The sequence below is a fragment of the Ranitomeya imitator genome, chromosome 4 (assembly GCF_032444005.1).
Source record: "Ranitomeya imitator isolate aRanImi1 chromosome 4, aRanImi1.pri, whole genome shotgun sequence".
NCBI classification, from domain to species: domain Eukaryota; kingdom Metazoa; phylum Chordata; class Amphibia; order Anura; family Dendrobatidae; genus Ranitomeya; species Ranitomeya imitator.
Genome location: NC_091285.1, coordinates 324,101,497 through 324,121,760, shown reverse-complemented (window position 1 = coordinate 324,121,760; position 20,264 = coordinate 324,101,497). Strand labels below are relative to the sequence as shown.

The 20,264-nt window shown below is 45.2% G+C and overlaps 1 protein-coding gene across 1 annotated transcript in view; it reads left to right on the top strand.

Moving 5' to 3' along the window:
• GPR37 (G protein-coupled receptor 37) overlaps positions 1 to 19,304 on the top strand; it is a 130,619-nt gene extending 111,315 nt beyond the window's left edge. The window contains exon 2 of the mRNA XM_069764909.1: positions 18,094 to 19,304. Coding sequence (XP_069621010.1) covers positions 18,094 to 18,912 — 819 coding nt within the window. The 3' untranslated portion in view covers positions 18,913 to 19,304. The remainder of the gene's footprint in view (positions 1 to 18,093) is intronic.
• Positions 19,305 to 20,264: the final 960 nt, after the last annotated feature.

The window sequence follows — 20,264 nt, the reverse complement described above, 5'->3', positions numbered from 1 at the left end:
TAGACCCGGTCCGTGACCCTGCTAAGGGGCGTCCAGTAAAGGGATTTGTACAGTCTATCAATGGTTCGTACGCCACCTGTGGTGTTCGGTCAGGGTGACCGACGCTGCTATGGAGTCCGCTGGGGTGATGGAATTGCAGCTGGATGGTATACCTTCCCACAGGTGAAGTATGTCCCCAGGGCTTCCCAGTAAGGTGGATGGTGATGGTGTGGGGTGCAGGCAATAAAGAGGACACAAGGTTGCAGTCTCTTTACCTCTTTACTGAAGACTTCAGGATCCTCAATCCAGAGTACATTTAACAGGGCTCTCAGAGACCGGCTGGTCCGATGGGCACATCCAGAGTTTCCCTCTCAGATGGAAATCGTTGCCTACCAATAGCGCCTGTGTGTTGTAGTCCTACCCTGCTGAGCATTCGGTATAGTCCTCACAACTGCTGTTCTCGTTCTCGACCCCCCTGTGCCTTCTCCCTGCAACACCCCCTGCCACGGGATGTTGCCTGGTTCCAACCCAGTCAGCTTCTGACTAACTTCCTCCCCAGCCCCTAGTTTTACCAGTGTGAGGAGTGGCCCAATAAATAAAGCCTTTTGCTCCCCCTAGTGGCCGGAGTGTGAAGTGTAATGTGTTCTGGTGATACCTGGTCAGTAGGGTTGAGCGAAACGGGTCGAACATTTTCAAAAGTCGCCGACTTTTGGCTAAGTCGGGGTTTCATGAAACCCGATCCGACCCCTGTGCGGGGTCGGCCATGCGGTACGCGACTTTCGCGCCAAAGTCGCGTTTCAATGACGCGAAAAGCGCCATTTCTCAGCCAATGAAGGTAAACGCAGAGTGTGGGCAGCGTGATGACATAGGTCCTGGTCCCCACCATCTTAGAGAAGGGCATTGCAGTGATTGGCTTGCTGTCTGCGACGTCACAGGGGCTATAAAGAGGCGTTCCCGCCGACCGCCATCTTACTGCTGCTGATCTGAGCTTAGGGAGAGGTTGCTGCCGCTTTGTCAGAAGCAGGGATAGCGTTAGGCAGGGTCCATTAACCACAAAACCGCTTGTGCTGCAGCGATTTGCACTGTCCAACACCACCCTCGGTGTGCAGGGACAGTGGAAGTTTTTTTTTTTTTTTTTTTCCCCTCAGCGCTGTAGCTCATTGGGCTGCCCTAGAAGGCTCCCTGATAGCTGCATTGCTGTGTGTACGCCGCTGTGCAAACCAACTGCTTTTTTCAAAGCACAAATCCTCTTGTTCCTTCCTTTCTGCACAGCTATCTTTTTTGTTTGTCCACACTTTTTATTTCATTTGTGCATCAGTCCACTCCTTATTGCTGCCTGCCATACCTGGCTGAGATTACTGCAGGCAGGGAGATAGTAGCTGCCTGCCATACCTGGCTGAGATTACTGCAGGCAGGGAGATAGTAATTGTAGGACATTCCCTGTTTTTTTTTTTTTTTTTTTTTTGGTGGGAGATTAAGATTGGCAATTTGGCATTTCTGCTAGAGTGCCATCCCTGTGTGTGCCATCTCTCTCACATAGTGGGCCATAGAAAGCCTTTTCATTTTTCTGTATTTTTTTTTGTGGGGTGTATAAATTCTCCCTGATAAAAATACAGTGGGAGATTAATATTGGCCTTTGGGCTTGTGTGCCAGTCCTGAGTGTGCCATCTCTCTCACAAATAGTGGGCCATAGAAAGCCTATTTGTTTTTTTTTTTGGTTTTATAAATTCTCCCTGAAAAAAAGGGAGATTAATATTGGCCTCTGGGCTTGTGTGCCAGTCCTGAGCGTGCCATCTGTGCCAGCCCTGAGCGTGCCATCTCTCTCACAAATAGTGGGCCATAGAAAGCCTATTTAATTTTTTTTTTTGTTTTATAAATTTTCCCTGAAAAAAGGGAGATTAATATTGGCCTCTGGGCTTGTGTGCCAGTTGTGAGCGTGCCATCTGTGCCAGTCCTGAGCGTGCCATCTCTCTCACAAATAGTGGGCCATAGAAAGCCTATTTAAATATTTTTTTGGTTTTATAAATTCTCCCAGAAAAAAAGGGAGATTAATATTGGCCTCTGGGCTTGTGTGCCAGTCCTGAGCGTGCCATCTGTGCCAGCCAGCCCTGAGCGTGCCATCTCTCTCACAAATAGTGGGCCATAGAAAGCCTATTTAATTTTTTTTTTTGTTTTATCAATTTTCCCTGAAAAAAGGGAGATTAATATTGGCCTCTGGGCTTGTGTGCCAGTTGTGAGCGTGCCATCTGTGCCAGTCCTGAGCGTGCCATCTCTCTCACAAATAGTGGGCCATAGAAAGCCTATTTAAATATTTTTTTGGTTTTATAAATTCTCCCAGAAAAAAAGGGAGATTAATATTGGCCTCTGGGCTTGTGTGCCAGTCCTGAGCGTGCCATCTGTGCCAGCCAGCCCTGAGCGTGCCATCTCTCTCACAAATAGTGGGCCATAGAAAGCCTATTTAATTTTTTTTTTTGTTTTATCAATTTTCCCTGAAAAAAGGGAGATTAATATTGGCCTCTGGGCTTGTGTGCCAGTTGTGAGCGTGCCATCTGTGCCAGTCCTGAGCGTGCCATCTCTCTCACAAATAGTGGGCCATAGAAAGCCTATTTAAATATTTTTTTGGTTTTATAAATTCTCCCAGAAAAAAAGGGAGATTAATATTGGCCTCTGGGCTTCTGTGCCAGTCCTGAGCGTGCCATCTGTGCCAGTCCTGAGCGTCCCATCTCTCTCACAAATAGTGGGCCATAGAAAGCCTATTTTATTTTTTTTTGGGGTTTTAGAAATTCTCCCTGAAAAAAGGGAGATTAATATTGGCCTCTGGGCTTGTGTGCCAGTTGTGAGCGTGCCATCTGTGCCAGTCCTGAGCGTGCCATCTCTCTCACAAATAGTGGGCCATAGAAAGCCTATTTAAATATTTTTTTGGTTTTATAAATTCTCCCAGAAAAAAAGGGAGATTAATATTGGCCTCTGGGCTTCTGTGCCAGTCCTGAGCGTGCCATCTGTGCCAGTCCTGAGCGTCCCATCTCTCTCACAAATAGTGGGCCATAGAAAGCCTATTTTATTTTTTTTTTGGGTTTCAGAAATTCTCCCTGGAAAAAAAAAGGGAGATTAATATTGCCCTTTGGGCTTGTGTGCCAGTACTAAGCGTTCCATCTCTCTCTCTCTCTCAGTCAGTGGGCCATAGAACGCATATTTTTGGTTTTATTTGTTTTCTAAATTCTCCCTGAAAAAATCATTTTATTTTATTTGGTTTCTAAATTCTTCCTGATAAAATCATATTTTTTTTATTATTTTTTTTTCTAAAGTCTCCCTGAAAAAAAAAAAAAAAAACAGTGGGAGATTAATATTGGCCTTTCTGCTTGTGTGCCAGTCTTGACTCCTGGGTGCGTCATCTCTCAGTCAGTGGGCCATAGAACGCCTATTTTTGGTTTTATTTGTTTTATAAATTCTCCCTGAAAAAATCATTTTATTTTATTTGGTTTCTAAATTCTTCCTGATAAAATCATATTTTTTTTATTATTTTTTTTTCTAAAGTCTCCCTGAAAAAAAAAAAAAAAAAACAACCAAAAAAAACAGTGGGAGATTAATATTGGCCTTTCTGCTTGTGTGCCAGTCTTGACTCCTGGGTGCGTCATCTCTCAGTCAGTGGGCCATAGAACGCCTATTTTTGGTTTTATTTGTTTTATAAATTCTCCCTGAAAAAATCATTTTATTTTATTTGGTTTCTAAATTCTTCCTGATAAAATCATATTTTTTTTATTATTTTTTTTTCTAAAGTCTCCCTGAAAAAAAAAAAAAAAAAAAAAAAACAAAAAAAAAACAGTGGGAGATTAATATTGGCCTTTCTGCTTGTGTGCCAGTCTTGACTCCTGGGTGTGCCATCTCTCTCTCTCTCTCTCTCCAATTGTGGTCCATAGAAAGCCTACATTTTTTTTCCTTGATTTGGGTTCCAAAATCTACCAGAGAAAATAACTCCATCAATCATTGGTAGAAAAATATTGGCCTCTGGGCTTGTGTGCCACTCCTGATTCCTGTGTGCGTCATCTCTCACTCAGTGGCCCATAGAAAGCATATAGTTTGTTACATTTGTTTTCTAAATTCTCCCTGCAAAAATCTATTTTTTTTTTTTTGGGGGGTTTCTAAAGTGTTCCTGAAAAAAATAAAAATAAAAAAAAAATAATAGTGTGACATTAATATTAACATTTGTGCTTCAGTGACAGTCCTGCGTGTGGGGCATCTCTCTAATTTGCAGCCACCAAAAAAAGAGTGTGTAACATTGGGCCTGATTTTCGCTGTGGTCTCACCAACCTGTAAAGGGGTAGCTAAATCATACTGAAGTTATAGCTCACCGTGTAAGTTGTGTGACTGCAACAAATAACGTTAGTTTGGTTACGTTTTTAAAACAATGAGGAAGTCTAGTGGAAGAGGTCGTGGCCGGGGGCGTTCATTGTCAGCTGGTAATGAGGGTAGTGGTAGTGGTGGAGCATCAGGTGGTCGTGGGGGAAAAAATATTGCACCTAAGTCTGGAGCTGTGGAGCCAGGTTCGTCGTCCGGCTACACAAGGCCTCGAACGCTCCCTTTTCTGGGATTAGGAAAACCGCTTTTAAAGCCGGAGCAGCAAGAGCAAGTTTTGGCTTAACTTGCTGACTCAGCCTCTAGCTCTTTTGCCTCATCTCGTGAAACTGGTAAAAGTAAAAGCAGCGCGTCGTTAGTGGATGTTCACGGTCAGGGACAAGTCACTTCCTTGTCCTCTTCAGCAAAAACAACAACAGAGAAGAATGCAGCAGGCGACACAACGGGTTACTCCATGGAGCTCTTTACACATACCGTCCCTGGCTTAGAAAGTGAAGCAGTTAACAGTCCATGCCCATTACAAATTGAATCTGACATGGAGTGCACTGACGCACAGCCACAGCCAGACTACTATGCTGGTCCTTTGACTCAGACCACAACATTGCCCTCGCAGGGTGCTGATCAAGAATCAGACCCTGATGAGACTATGTTGCCCCATCACGAACGCTATACCACCGAACGACACGGTGACACAGACGAAGTTGCGCAGGAGGTACAAGAAGAGTTATTAGATGACCCAGTTCTTGACCCCGATTGGCAGCCATTGGGGGAACAGGGTGCAGGCGGCAGCAGTTCTGAAGCAGAGGAGGAGGAGGGGCCGCAGCAGGCATCAACATCGCCACAGGTTCCATCTGCCGGGCCCGTATCTTGCCCAAAACGCGTGGCAAAGCCAAAACCTGGTGGAGGACAGCGTGGCCATCCGGTTAAAGCTCAGTCTGCAATGCCTGAAAAGGTATCCGATGCTAGAAAGAGTGCAGTCTGGCATTTTTTTAAACAACATCCAATTGATCAGCGCAAAGTCATCTGTCAAAAATGTTCTACTTCCTTAAGCAGAGGTCAGAATCTGAAAAGTCTCAATACTAGTTGCATGCATAGACATTTAACCACCATGCATTTGAAAGCTTGGACTAACTACCAAACGTCCCTTAAGGTTGTTGCACCCTCGGCCAATGAAGCTAGTCATCAACGCAACATCCCTTCCGGCAGTGTAGGACCACCATTTAGCGCACCACCTGCTGTATCTGTGCAGGTATCTTTGCCAGGCCAAAGCAGTCAGGGTCAGGGAATCACCAGTTTCGTAGTAGGAAACACTGCATCTAGGGCACCGGCGGCAACAATACCATCTCCCACCGTCTCTCAGTCTGCCATGTCCACCGGCACCCCCGCTAGTTCCACGATCTCCAGCTCTCCAGTCCAGCTCACCCTACATGAGACTATGGTTAGAAAAAGGAAATACTTAGCCTCGCATCCGCGTACACAGGGTTTGAACGCCCACATAGCTAGACTAATCTCGTTAGAGATGATGCCCTACCGGTTAGTTGAAAGCGAAGCTTTCAAAGACCTGATGGACTACGCTGTACCACGCTACGAGCTACCCAGTCGACACTTTTTTTCCAGAAAAGCCATCCCAGCCCTCCACCAGCATGTTAAAGAGCGCATCGTCCATGCACTCAGGCAATCTGTGAGCACAAAGGTGCACCTGACAACAGATGCATGGACCAGTAGGCATGGCCAGGGACGTTACGTGTCCATCACGGCACACTGGGTAAATGTGGTGGATTCAGGGTCCACAGGGGACAGCAAGTTTGGGACAGTTCTGCCTAGCCCACGGTCTAGTAAACAGTTGTCTGTAGCCGTTCGCACCCCCTCCTCCTCCTCCTCCTCGTCCTCCTGCAGAAGCAAGAGCTCGTCCACAGACCGCAGTCGCACAAACACTCCATCCGCACCTGCCACTGTTGCACACCAGGTCTCCCATTATGGGGCAGCTACTGGCATACGTCAGCAGGCTGTATTGGCTATGAAGTGTTTGGGCGACAATAGACACACCGCGGAAGTTCTGTCCGAGTTCTTGCAGCAAGAAACGCAGTCGTGGCTGGGCACTGTAGATCTTGAGGCAGGCAAGGTAGTGAGTGATAACGGAAGGAATTTCATGGCTGCCATCTCCCTTTCCCAACTGAAACACATTCCTTGCCTGGCTCACACCTTAAACCTGGTGGTGCAGTGCTTCCTGAAAAGTTATCCGGGGTTATCCGACCTGCTCCTCAAAGTGCGTGGACTTTGCGCACATATCCGCCGTTCGCCTGTACACTCCAGCCGTATGCAGACCTATCAGCGTTCTTTGAACCTTCCCCAGCATCGCCTAATCATAGATGTTGCAACAAGGTGGAACTCAACACTGCACATGCTTCAGAGACTGTGCGAACAGAGGCGGGCTGTTATGTTTTTGTGGGAGGATACACATACACGGGCAGGCAGTAGGATGGCAGACATGGAGTTGTCAGGTGTGCAGTGGTCGAAGATTCAAGACATGTGTCAAGTCCTTCAGTGTTTTGAGGAATGCACACGGCTGGTTAGTGCAGACAACGCCATAATAAGCATGAGCATCCCCCTAATGCGTCTGCTGATGCAAAGTTTGACGCACATAAAGGATCAGGCGTCTGCACCAGAGGAAGAGGAAAGCCTTGATGACAGTCAGCGATTGTCTGGTCAGGGCAGTGTACATGACGAGGTACCGGGCGAAGAGGAGGTGGAGGATGAGGAGGATGATGGGGATGAGTATATTTTTAATGAGGAAGCTTTCCCGGGGGCACGGGAAATTGGTGGCGTGGCAAGGCCGGGTTCTGGTTTTTTGAGGGACACAAGTGACGTAGATTTGCCTGCAACTGCCCCTCAACCAAGCACAACCGCAGATTTGACAACGGGAACTTTGGCCCACATGGCGGATTATGCCTTGCGTATCCTCAAAAGGGACACACGCATTACAAAAATGATGAACGATGACGATTACTGGTTGGCCTGCCTCCTTGATCCTCGCTATAAAGGCAAATTGCAAAATATTATGCCACATGAGAACTTGGAACTAATATTAGCAACAAAACAATCAACTCTTGTTGACCGTTTGCTTCTGGCATTCCCTGCACACAGCGCCCGTGATCGTTCTCACACGAGCTCCAGGGGCCAGCAGACCAGAGGTGTTAGAGGGGCAGAAATCAGAAGTGGCGTTGGACAGAGGGGTTTTCTGACCAGGTTGTGGAGTGATTTTTCTATGACCGCAGACAGGACAGGTACTGCAGCATCAATTCAAAGTGACAGGAGACAACATTTGTCCAGTATGGTTACAAACTATTTTTCATCCCTTATCGACGTTCTCCCTCAACCGTCATTCCCATTTGATTACTGGGCATCCAAATTAGACACCTGGCCAGAATTGGCAGAATATGCATTGCAGGAGCTTGCTTGCCCGGCAGCTAGTGTCCTATCAGAAAGAGTATTCAGTGCTGCAGGTTCAATACTAACAGAAAAAAGGACTCGTCTGGCTACCCAAAATGTAGATGATCTAACCTTCATTAAAATGAACCACAACTGGATTTCAAAATCTTTTGCCCCACCCTGCCCGGCTGACACCTAGCTTTCCTATGAAAAGGTCTTGCCTGTGGACTATTCTGAATGACTTTTCCAATCTCGTAATTTTCTTCACCTGATTGTCCAGCATACGACATGTTTCCACCTCACGAAATGGCCAAACTCCCCACACGGGGCCGTGCTATCGCCACTTTGCGCTTGGACCCTTGAGAGTGCTGTTTGTCTGAAGAGGTGGGTGTGGCCGCTTTTGGTCGACGGCACTGCCACTGGGTCCCTCATAGTACAATAAAGTGTCTCTGGCGGTGGTGGTGCGCACCCAACGTCAGACACACCGTTGTAATATGAGGGGCCCTGTGCCTGTACCGCCGGCCACAAGACAGTTCCCCCCCCCAGCTCAAACAGTGCTCTACCACTAGCAAAATTATCTCTCACAGCTTCACCAATGTGTAGTCTAGCCGCTGACATCCTTCAATGCCTGGCACTGACAATACCATTGTTTTGACATTTTTGTTATGTTAGGCCTTCGAAGCCTGTCTGCGGTCCCTTCTTTCTACAACTACTACACTGACCAGGCCACTGCTGGCCGTGTTACCCTGGAACCAATTTAAAAGTGCCTACAGTCAGCCCAATTTTGTTATGTTAGGCCTTCGAAGACTGTCTGCCGTCACTCCTTCCACTAGACTTCCACTGACCATACACTGCTGCCCATGTACCCCTGGAACCAATTTAAAGTGCCTACAGCCAGCCCAATTTTGTTATGTTAGGCCTTCGAAGCCTGTCTGCGGTCACTCCTTCCACTAGACTTCCACTGACCAGACCACTGCTGCCCGTGTACCCCTGGAACCAATTTAAAAGTGCCTACAGCCAGCCCAAGTTTGTTATGTTAGGCCTTGGAAGCCTGTCTGCGGTCACTCCTTCCACTAGACTTCCACTGACCAGACCACTGCTGCCCGTGTACCCCTGGAACCAATTTAAAAGTGCCTACAGCCAGCCCAAGTTTGTTATGTTAGGCCTTGGAAGCCTGTCTGCGGTCACTCCTTCCACTAGACTTCCACTGACCAGACCACTGCTGCCCGTGTACCCCTGGAACCAATTTAAAAGTGCCTACAGCCAGCCCAAGTTTGTTATGTTAGGCCTTGGAAGCCTGTCTGCGGTCACTCCTTCCACTAGACTTCCACTGACCAGACCACTGCTGCCCGTGTACCCCTGGAACCAATTTAAAAGTGCCTACAGCCAGCCCAAGTTTGTTATGTTAGGCCTTGGAAGCCTGTCTGCGGTCACTCCTTCCACTAGACTTCCACTGACCAGACCACTGCTGCCCGTGTACCCCTGGAACCAATTTAAAAGTGCCTACAGCCAGCCCAAGTTTGTTATGTTAGGCCTTCTAAGCCTGTCTGCGGTCCATTCTTTCAACTACTACTACACTGACCAGGTCACTGCTGCCCGTGTACCCCTGGAACCAATTTAAAATTGCCTACAGCCAGCCCAATTTTTTTATTTTAGGCCTTCGATGCCTGTCTGCGGTCCATTCTTTCAACTACTACTACACTGACCAGGTCACTGCTGTCCGTGTACCCCTGGAACCAATTTAAAATTGCCTACAGCCATGTGTTATTATTTTAGGCCTTCGATGCCTGTCTGCGGTCACTCCTTCCACTAGGCCTCCACTGACCACACCACTGCTGTCCGTGTACCCCTGGAACCAATTTAAAATTGCCTACAGCCAGCCCAATTTTTTTATTTTAGGCCTTCGATGCCTGTCTGCGGTCCATTCTTTCAACTACTACTACACTGACCAGGTCACTGCTGTCCGTGTACCCCTGTAACCAATTTAAAATTGCCTACAGCCATGTGTTATTATTTTAGGCATTCGATGCCTGTCTGCGGTCCATTTTTTCAACTACTACTACACTGACCAGGTCACTGCTGCCCGTGTACCCCTGGAACCAATTTAAAATTGCCTACAGCCATGTGTTATTATTTTAGGCCTTCGATGCCTGTCTGCGGTCACTCCTTCCACTAGGCCTCCACTGACCACACCACTGCTGCCCGTGTACCCCTGGAACCAATTTAAAATTGCCTACAGCCAGCCCAATTTTTTTATTTTAGGCCTTCGATGCCTGTCTGCGGTCCATTCTTTCAACTACTACTACACTGACCAGGTCACTGCTGCCCGTGTACCCCTGGAACCAATTTAAAATTGCCTACAGCCATGTGTTATTATTTTAGGCCTTCGATGCCTGTCTGCGGTCACTCCTTCCACTAGGCCTCCACTGACCACACCACTGCTGTCCGTGTACCCCTGGAACCAATTTAAAATTGCCTACAGCCATGTGTTATTATTTTAGGCCTTCGATGCCTGTCTGCGGTCACTCCTTCCACTAGGCCTCCACTGACCACACCACTGCTGTCCGTGTACCCCTGGAACCAATTTAAAATTGCCTACAGCCATGTGTTATTATTTTAGGCCTTCGATGCCTGTCTGCGGTCACTCCTTCCACTAGGCCTCCACTGACCACACCACTGCTGTCCGTGTACCCCTGGAACCAATTTAAAATTGCCTACAGCCAGCCCAATTTTTTTATTTTAGGCCTTCGATGCCTGTCTGCGGTCCATTCTTTCAACTACTACTACACTGACCAGGTCACTGCTGCCCGTGTACCCCTGGAACCAATTTAAAATTGCCTACAGCCATGTGTTATTATTTTAGGCATTCGATGCCTGTCTGCGGTCCATTTTTTCAACTACTACTACACTGACCAGGTCACTGCTGCCCGTGTACCCCTGGAACCAATTTAAAATTGCCTACAGCCATGTGTTATTATTTTAGGCCTTCGATGCCTGTCTGCGGTCACTCCTTCCACTAGGCCTCCACTGACCACACCACTGCTGTCCGTGTACCCCTGGAACCAATTTAAAATTGCCTACAGCCATGTGTTATTATTTTAGGCCTTCGATGCCTGTCTGCGGTCACTCCTTCCACTAGGCCTCCACTGACCACACCACTGCTGCCCGTGTACCCCTGGAACCAATTTAAAATTGCCTACAGCCAGCCCAATTTTTTTATTTTAGGCCTTTGATGCCTGTCTGCGGTCCATTCTTTCAACTACTACTACACTGACCAGGTCACTGCTGTCCGTGTACCCCTGGAACCAATTTAAAATTGCCTACAGCCATGTGTTATTATTTTAGGCCTTCGATGCCTGTCTGCGGTCACTCCTTCCACTAGGCCTCCACTGACCACACCACTGCTGTCCGTGTACCCCTGGAACCAATTTAAAATTGCCTACAGCCATGTGTTATTATTTTAGGCCTTCGATGCCTGTCTGCGGTCACTCCTTCCACTAGGCCTCCACTGACCACACCACTGCTGTCCGTGTACCCCTGGAACCAATTTAAAATTGCCTACAGCCAGCCCAATTTTTTTATTTTAGGCCTTCGATGCCTGTCTGCGGTCCATTCTTTCAACTACTACTACACTGACCAGGTCACTGCTGTCCGTGTACCCCTGGAACCAATTTAAAATTGCCTACAGCCATGTGTTATTATTTTAGGCCTTCGATGCCTGTCTGCGGTCACTCCTTCCACTAGGCCTCCACTGACCACACCACTGCTGTCCGTGTACCCCTGGAACCAATTTAAAATTGCCTACAGCCATGTGTTATTATTTTAGGCCTTCGATGCCTGTCTGCGGTCACTCCTTCCACTAGGCCTCCACTGACCACACCACTGCTGCCCGTGTACCCCTGGAACCAATTTAAAATTGCCTACAGCCAGCCCAATTTTTTTATTTTAGGCCTTCGATGCCTGTCTGCGGTCCATTCTTTCAACTACTACTACACTGACCAGGTCACTGCTGTCCGTGTACCCCTGGAACCAATTTAAAATTGCCTACAGCCATGTGTTATTATTTTAGGCCTTCGATGCCTGTCTGCGGTCACTCCTTCCACTAGGCCTCCACTGACCACACCACTGCTGTCCGTGTACCCCTGGAACCAATTTAAAATTGCCTACAGCCATGTGTTATTATTTTAGGCCTTCGATGCCTGTCTGCGGTCACTCCTTCCACTAGGCCTCCACTGACCACACCACTGCTGTCCGTGTACCCCTGGAACCAATTTAAAATTGCCTACAGCCAGCCCAATTTTTTTATTTTAGGCCTTCGATGCCTGTCTGCGGTCCATTCTTTCAACTACTACTACACTGACCAGGTCACTGCTGTCCGTGTACCCCTGTAACCAATTTAAAATTGCCTACAGCCATGTGTTATTATTTTAGGCATTCGATGCCTGTCTGCGGTCCATTTTTTCAACTACTACTACACTGACCAGGTCACTGCTGCCCGTGTACCCCTGGAACCAATTTAAAATTGCCTACAGCCATGTGTTATTATTTTAGGCCTTCGATGCCTGTCTGCGGTCACTCCTTCCACTAGGCCTCCACTGACCACACCACTGCTGCCCGTGTACCCCTGGAACCAATTTAAAATTGCCTACAGCCAGCCCAATTTTTTTATTTTAGGCCTTCGATGCCTGTCTGCGGTCCATTCTTTCAACTACTACTACACTGACCAGGTCACTGCTGCCCGTGTACCCCTGGAACCAATTTAAAATTGCCTACAGCCATGTGTTATTATTTTAGGCCTTCGATGCCTGTCTGCGGTCACTCCTTCCACTAGGCCTCCACTGACCACACCACTGCTGTCCGTGTACCCCTGGAACCAATTTAAAATTGCCTACAGCCATGTGTTATTATTTTAGGCCTTCGATGCCTGTCTGCGGTCCATTCTTTCAACTACTACTACACTGACCAGGGCACTGCTGGCCGTGTACCCCTGGAACCAACATCAGAAAATATAAAAATAAGTATTTTGCTTATAAAAAAGAAAATACTGGTGAGATATCAAATGCAGACATTTTAACATTAAAAACAAACACACAACTCTAATCTGGTACAGTACTAAAAATGGCCACCAGCTACAATTACTTTCTCCTGCAAGTAGTTAACTGAAAGTTTTTTTAAATTGAAAACACACATATGGCATCCACCGAGTGTTGTCCTGTCGCGTCTTCTTTATATTATTGCCGAGAAGATGCAAAATAATGAAAATAATAAAATCATTAATTACCAAAATAATAGAGAAAGTCAACACCACATTGCAAATAAACATTCATTCCAAATAAAGAAGCAGGGCGCGTCCGAGGGTGAGTATATACCTAATAAGAATATAATCACCCTCGGACGCGCAATGCTTATTTCCAACAGCCTTCCTTCCTAAGAATCAGCCCTTCCGTCGTGTAGAGAGACGTTGTGTTACACTCCAAGGTGTTCCCCAGGTTGCCTTTCCTGAGCTTCGATCTTCCGGCTCTCGTTTAGTAGTTCTTGGAAACTACTCTGCATTAGGCCTTCAAATTGGGTATGGGGTGTAGAGAGATGGTGTGTTCCACTCCAAGGTGTTCCCCAGGTTGCCTTTCCTGAGCTTCGATCTTCCGGCTCTCGTTTAGTAGTTGTTGGAAACTACGCTGCATTAGGCCTTCAAATTGGGTATGGGGTGTAGCGAGAGGGTGTGTTACACTCCAAGGTGTTCCCCAGGTTGCCTTTCCTGAGCTTCGATCTTCCGGCTCTCGTTTAGTAGTTCTTGGAAACTACACTGCATTAGGCCTTCAAATTGGGTATGGGGTGTAGAGAGAGGGTGTGTTACACTCTAAGGTGTTCCCCAGGTTTCCTTGCCATTGCTTCGGTCTTCCGACTCTCGTTTAGTAGTTGTAGAAAAGTACACTGCATTAGGCCATACAAAATGGGTATGGGGTGGAGAGAGATGGTGTGTTACACTCCAAGGTGTTCCCCAGGTTGCCTTTCCTGAGCTTCTATCTTCAGGCTCTCATTAAATTGTGGTTAAATGGAACAACTGCATTTGGCGTACTAGTTGGTTTGGGGCCTACTATCGGTGTCTGCCACTCCTTGCTGTTCTCCTCCACTGAACAAAGCTGTGCCGCCTGTTTACTACGGTTGCCAATTTTGAACTGCATTTCGACTACTTACTGATTTGGCCCTACTCTCTGTGTCAGCCTCTCATTCCAGTTGTCCTCCACTGCAATGCCCCCTGGTTATTCCTGTGTTACCAATTTTGAACTGCATTTAGCCCACTTTCTTCTTTGGGCCTATATCTGTGTTTCCACTTCATCGTGCCCATTGCCCAGCCAGTGATAGATGAGTCTGCTGGTACATTGACCCATAACGCAACATTCCCCGTGCACGCTACACAACAACATTGTGACCCTGCTGAAAGTCAGGTTGCTCTTCCCGCATACCATACCACCTTACACGGGGACAAAGAGGAAGGTGCAGATGAAAGTGCAGGTTCCTTCATCAGGTGGGGGGAGGAATACTAGTTGGCGACGTCACTGGCACAGGGCCTCTCATAGTACGCAAAAGTGTTGCTGCCGGTGGGAGGCGCCCCCGCCGTGCAAACACACCGCTGTACTTTGAGGGGCCCTGTGCCAGTGCCAATGCCAACGAGTGGGCCCCCCCTGCTTGCTCAGGTTCACAGCACTTGCAAAGTTGAAATACTTACCTCTCCCTGCTCCACTGCCGTGACGTGGTCCAGATTTCCTGGGCCCACTAATTACTTGAACCAGCCCTACCCCCCACAACTTTAGCCAAATGACCCCCAATTTCAAATGCCTTCCAATTATTATAAGGTAAATTACGCTTGACAAGCTTCATTAAGAAGAATGGATGGTTTTGACATTAAAATGGCCACTCTAGGTGTTTTCCTGGCCCCCACTCACTGCCGACTATGCTGCCCCATTGACTTGCATTGGGTTTCGTGTTTCGGTCGATCCCGACTTTACGTCATAATCGGCCGATTTCACTCGACCCGACTTTGGACATAGTCGGGTTTCGCAAAACCCGGCTCGACTCTAAAAAGGTCAAGGTCGCTCAACTCTACTGGTCAGGATAACTCTTTAGTGCCATCAGACGTACCGCTGCTCCCCTTAGCGGCAGAGCGCTATGCTGCAACGACCAGGTCTCTGGGGCGCTGCAATAAGATAAATTATTGTTGGTTTGTGCTCATAGATGGTAATATTTAGAATACTTTGATTCATTGACAAAGAAATATGATAGGAGGTTTAACTGAAATACGTATAGGGTAATAACATAACTAATATCCCACAACATCCCGTCAGAGGCACCGGATTACTACCCCTAATATCCCACATCATCCTGTCAGAGCCACCGGATTACTACCCTTAATATCCCACATCATCCCGTCAGCCAGAGCCACCAGACTACTACCCCTAATATCCCACATCATCCCGTCAGAGCCACCTGACTACTACTCTTAATATCCCACATCATCCCATCAGCCAGAGCCACCAGACTACTACCCCTAATATCCCACATCATCCCGTCAGAGCCACCTGACTACTACTCTTAATATCCCACATCATCACGTCAGCCAGAGCCACTGGACTATTACCCCTAATAAGTAGTACTACTAATCTTTATTCTTTAAAGTGCTTGTCCACTACCAGGACAACCCCTTCTAGATCTAAATGTTTGACCCCAATAAAATAATAAAGCCTATACTCACCTGCTGTTCCAGCACCGTTCACGCGATGTTGGCACTCACTCTGCCCGGAGGTCTCGTGAGTTGTTGTGTCACGTGACCCCTGTGCCCAATCAGCAATGGCCTCACTGTCCCTGACTTCAGACAAATTGAACATGAAGGTGAGGTCCAGGCTAGAGCTGATTTCTGACTTCCACTTCATGCTCAATTTGACAGGAGATGGAGACAGTGATGCTAGCGCTGATTGGGCACCGGGGTCACATGATACAACACCGCACGAGAGCCCGGGGAGAGCGAGTTCAAACACTGCAGCATGGAAGGAGAGTATAAGCTTTATTATTTTATCGGGGACTAGCGTTGGGAATGAGAAGTTGTCAAAGTAGTGGACAACTTCTTTAACTTTGTCAGAACCTAACTTGCATAGTGCAGGTAATTACAGTAGGGGTATGCACAAAATGGACAAAGCTGTGTGGATTTTTTTCCAGATTCAATGCAGAATCTACAACCACAAGTATGACTTGCAGATTCTGTTGCGGATTTCACTCAATGCACACAATGAGTGAAATCCGCGCATTAAATCAACAATCTGCATATTTAAAATGCCGCAGTGCAGGACACTTTCCTTATGGAGATTTGTGATATCGTATTCACATTGCAGCTAATGCAAAATTTAGCTGCAAATCTGCAACATGTAAAAGGCCCTGAATCTTTTCTGCATTCATCTTTTTATAATTAGCTTCATGGGAGGTCAAATCCAGAGATACTGGGTGCTTGATAAAATTATAACCTTCCAAAGATAATCAACACTGGTTGCAGAGCAGCTTGGGGACAAATCATAATGTTTGGAATGCATTTCATTTAACGTGTGATGAGCTGTAGGAGATTGTGGAGCATGTCCTGTTATTCCTATATGTATATTAAAGGGATGATCCTTTGCACTGATGCACTGTAGAGTCGGCTTTCACTGCGCTCTGAGGCGAACTTACACAGTGACTGTAATCTCGCCCTGGGCACACCTGCATGACTGAAAGCTGGTGTCTCCTAAGAGAAATAAAGGTAATATTCTCCTGGGTGTCCCACTGTCAGACCCTCGATCAGGCACCTTCATAACACTATTTACCTTCAGAATGACTGTAGATTAATAGCATTATCAGAAATGACAGGTTCCCTTTAAGAAAAAAATAAACAGCCTTACTTACTCTGCCCAGGTCAAGTGCTACATCTCCACCTCATGTCAACATATCATGTCAACAGAGCGGCAGGCTACTGTGCTGTGCTGGTGTAAACAGCGCTGGCAGCAAAGCTGCCAAGCTCAATGGTTGTACATTGTCACAGCTATCAGGAACAGCGGAAGCTCCGCACTGGACCCTGTTAAGATGAATTAAGCACAGTTAAGTTTGTTTTCTGTACTATTAACCCCTTAATGACCTGAGATATAAGAGAATAGCCTCCCCATACAGGTGACAATCCAGCAGCCGTCGGTTGTGCACTATAGCTGACAACTTGCTGCATCAGCCACGATCAGTGTTTGCACCGTCCAAATCTGTTTAACCCCTTAGATGTTGCTGTCAATAGTGACTACATCATTCTAAATGGTTAACAGAGTGTGGGGGCTTCCTCTTTATCCCAATTGGTGCCCTCAGATCATGATTGTGTGGTCCTGGTGTTTGCCATGGCAATTCAAGACCAAATAGCGGCCTTAGAGTCTGACTTCTATAATAATCTGTTCAGAATTTACTGACATTTAGGTGGTAAAAATGCACATTTTCATTCTATCATGCCATTTTGCATTAATTCCTGAAAAGCATCTGAAGGGTTAATAAACTACCTGACATCAGTTTTCAATATGTCGGGGGTGCTGTTTTTAAAATGGTATAACTTTTGGGGGTTTCCCAATATATGGGACCACTAAAGGCACTTTAAACATGGATAGGTCCTTAAAAAAAATTTTTTTGTAAATTTCCTTGAAAAAAATGAAAAATTACTGCTACATTTTTAAGCCTCCTAAAATGCTAACAAAATAAAATACCATTTTACAAATGGTGCTGATGTAAAGCAGACATATGGGAAATATTATTTATTAAGGTTTTTCTGTGATATGACTATCTGGATTAAAGGGATAATCATTCAAAGTTTGGCAATTGCTATTTTTTTTTTACATTTTTCTCAAATTACGGATATTTTTTATAAATACACACAAAACCTATCAACCTAAATTTACCATTATCATAAAATATAATGTGTCATGAAAAAACAATCTAAAAATCACTGGGATTTGTTGAAGTGTTCCAGAGTTACACACATAAAGTGACACTGGTCAGATTTCAAAAATTTGGCTCCGTCACTAAGGGGTGGAGCTTATAGGGAATCTTTTCTGAAAGGGGAACTCTTTTTATTGTGTATGGTGGCCACTATGAGTGTCTATGTCCTTCAGTCCAAAATATACACAATCAAGCGTACATACTGATTGAACGTGACTCTATAGGTGCCTTTTTCCTTATAATCATGTAAGATACTGTATTTTTGTGTTTCTTAATTAAATATAAGATAAATATACTTTATTTGCAGTGGGTGCAAGTTGACATTTATCTTTCCTTCTTTTTCAGGTGGCCTCGCTTGGAGTTACTACATTTACATTGTGTGCCCTATGCATTGACCGCTTCCGTGCTGCCACTAATGTACAGATGTACTATGAGATGATTGAAAATTGCACATCAACAACGGCAAAGCTTGCTGTTATATGGGTGGGGGCGCTTCTTTTAGCGTTGCCCGAAGTTGTCCTCCGGCAGTTAACCAAGGATGAGTCGACAGTGAATGTCAACACTTTCAGTGAGCGATGTGTTGTCAAGATTTCCACAGATCTTCCTGATACTATCTATGTTTTAGCCCTTACCTATGATGGCGCTAGACTGTGGTGGTACTTTGGCTGTTATTTTTGTTTGCCCACTCTTTTCACAATTACATGTTCTTTGGTGACAGCAAGAAAGATCAGAAGAGCTGAGAAAGCCTGTACGAGAGGTAACAAACGTCAGATTCAGCTCGAGAGCCAAATGAACTGTACAGTAGTTGCTCTAACAATTTTGTATGGTTTTTGTATAATCCCTGAAAATATCTGTAACATTGTAACGGCTTATATGTCCACTGGTGTCTCCAGGCAGACCTTGGATCTTCTTCATCTGATCAGTCAGTTTCTTTTGTTTTTTAAATCGTGTGTTACCCCTGTCCTTCTGTTTTGCCTTTGCAAGCCGTTTAGCCGAGCTTTCATGGAATGCTGTTGTTGCTGTTGTGATGAATGCATTCAAAAGTCCTCAACTGCAACCAGCGATGATAATGACAATGAATATACAACAGAGCTAGAACTTTCCCCTTTCAGTACTATACGTCGTGAAATGTCCACATTTGCTTCGGTTGGAACTCACTGCTGAACATGAAAAGTCTGTTTTCACTTTCTGTGTAAATAATCTGTGACATACATTTTAAATCATTTTTAGTTCATGATTTTTTAAAATGAAATATTCGACTTGTGTAAGAACAATTTTGGTATCTTCTGTATATTTATTATGTTATAGGTCTCCTAACAGGGTATGTTTCACAAAAAATATTAACAGTCACGTTTCTGCACCTTAATTCAATTGTTGTTAGCCTTTTTGATAATCGCAACTGGTAACTTTTTAAAAATGTTATATATATATATAAAACTAGGTAAAATTATTATACTCCAAGGTGGTTTGCACTGAAATGAAATATTGTAATGTTTTGTTTTCTTTAACATTTCCAAAATTAGCTGTTAAATAAATTTTATTTTGTTTTTATGAAATATGCTTGTAAGGATTTTTGTTTCCATAAACTTACAAACACAAGCATCTATATGTGATAAACTACAATGGTGCTTGAAATTTTGAGAGCCCTTTATAATTTTCCATATTTTGCTAAAAATTTGTTCTAAAACGACATCAGATTTTCACTCAAGTCATAAAAGTAGCTCAAGAGAACCAATTAAATAAATAAAAAATATTAGATTTTGTCATTTTTTATTGCAGAAAATTATCCCAAATTCCAAAATTATTCAATTCTGAAGATCTAGTGTAAGTCAGCCCCATCACCCTGTCCTGCCTTGACCACTTTTTCCTTTTGTTACTTACCTATACATAGTGGTTACAGCCCAGCAAAGACATTTTGAAGATATCCTAACCCCAATGTATAATAATCCTCATCTGATCAGGAGTATGAAACAGCACATGGAGCGTTAACTTTGAATTAGTGATTGCTGAGAACCACAGCTCAGTTCTTATTAAAGTGACTTGAACCAGAGCTGCGGCCACTACAGAGTGAAAGGAGCTGCTCTGTTCTGTCTCTGCTCACTGTTTACAACCGACTCCTGACAGAGCAGAACCCAGTCAGACCTCCACGATATTGCTAACTTATCTTAACATAAGATTGATCAACACATTTAATAATGAAGTATTAAGCATATACCACACCACTTGTGTAAACAATTCCTTTTATAACTTTACTATATCTTTACTAAACTTTTTAATGACTTTACATTTTAAATCAGCCAAATTTAGCAGGTTCTACCAACATATACCTAGTAAGTTATTAAGCTGGAGCTGGTCGGAATCCAACCCATGGACTCCTACTTATGTCTCCATGACACATTCAAATTTGCAGATGATGCAAAGTTAGGAGGGATTGCTAACACAAGTGAAGACAGAGAAAGGATTCAGAAGGACGTATATAAGCTTGATCAATAGGCAGCAACTAATAGAATGGTATT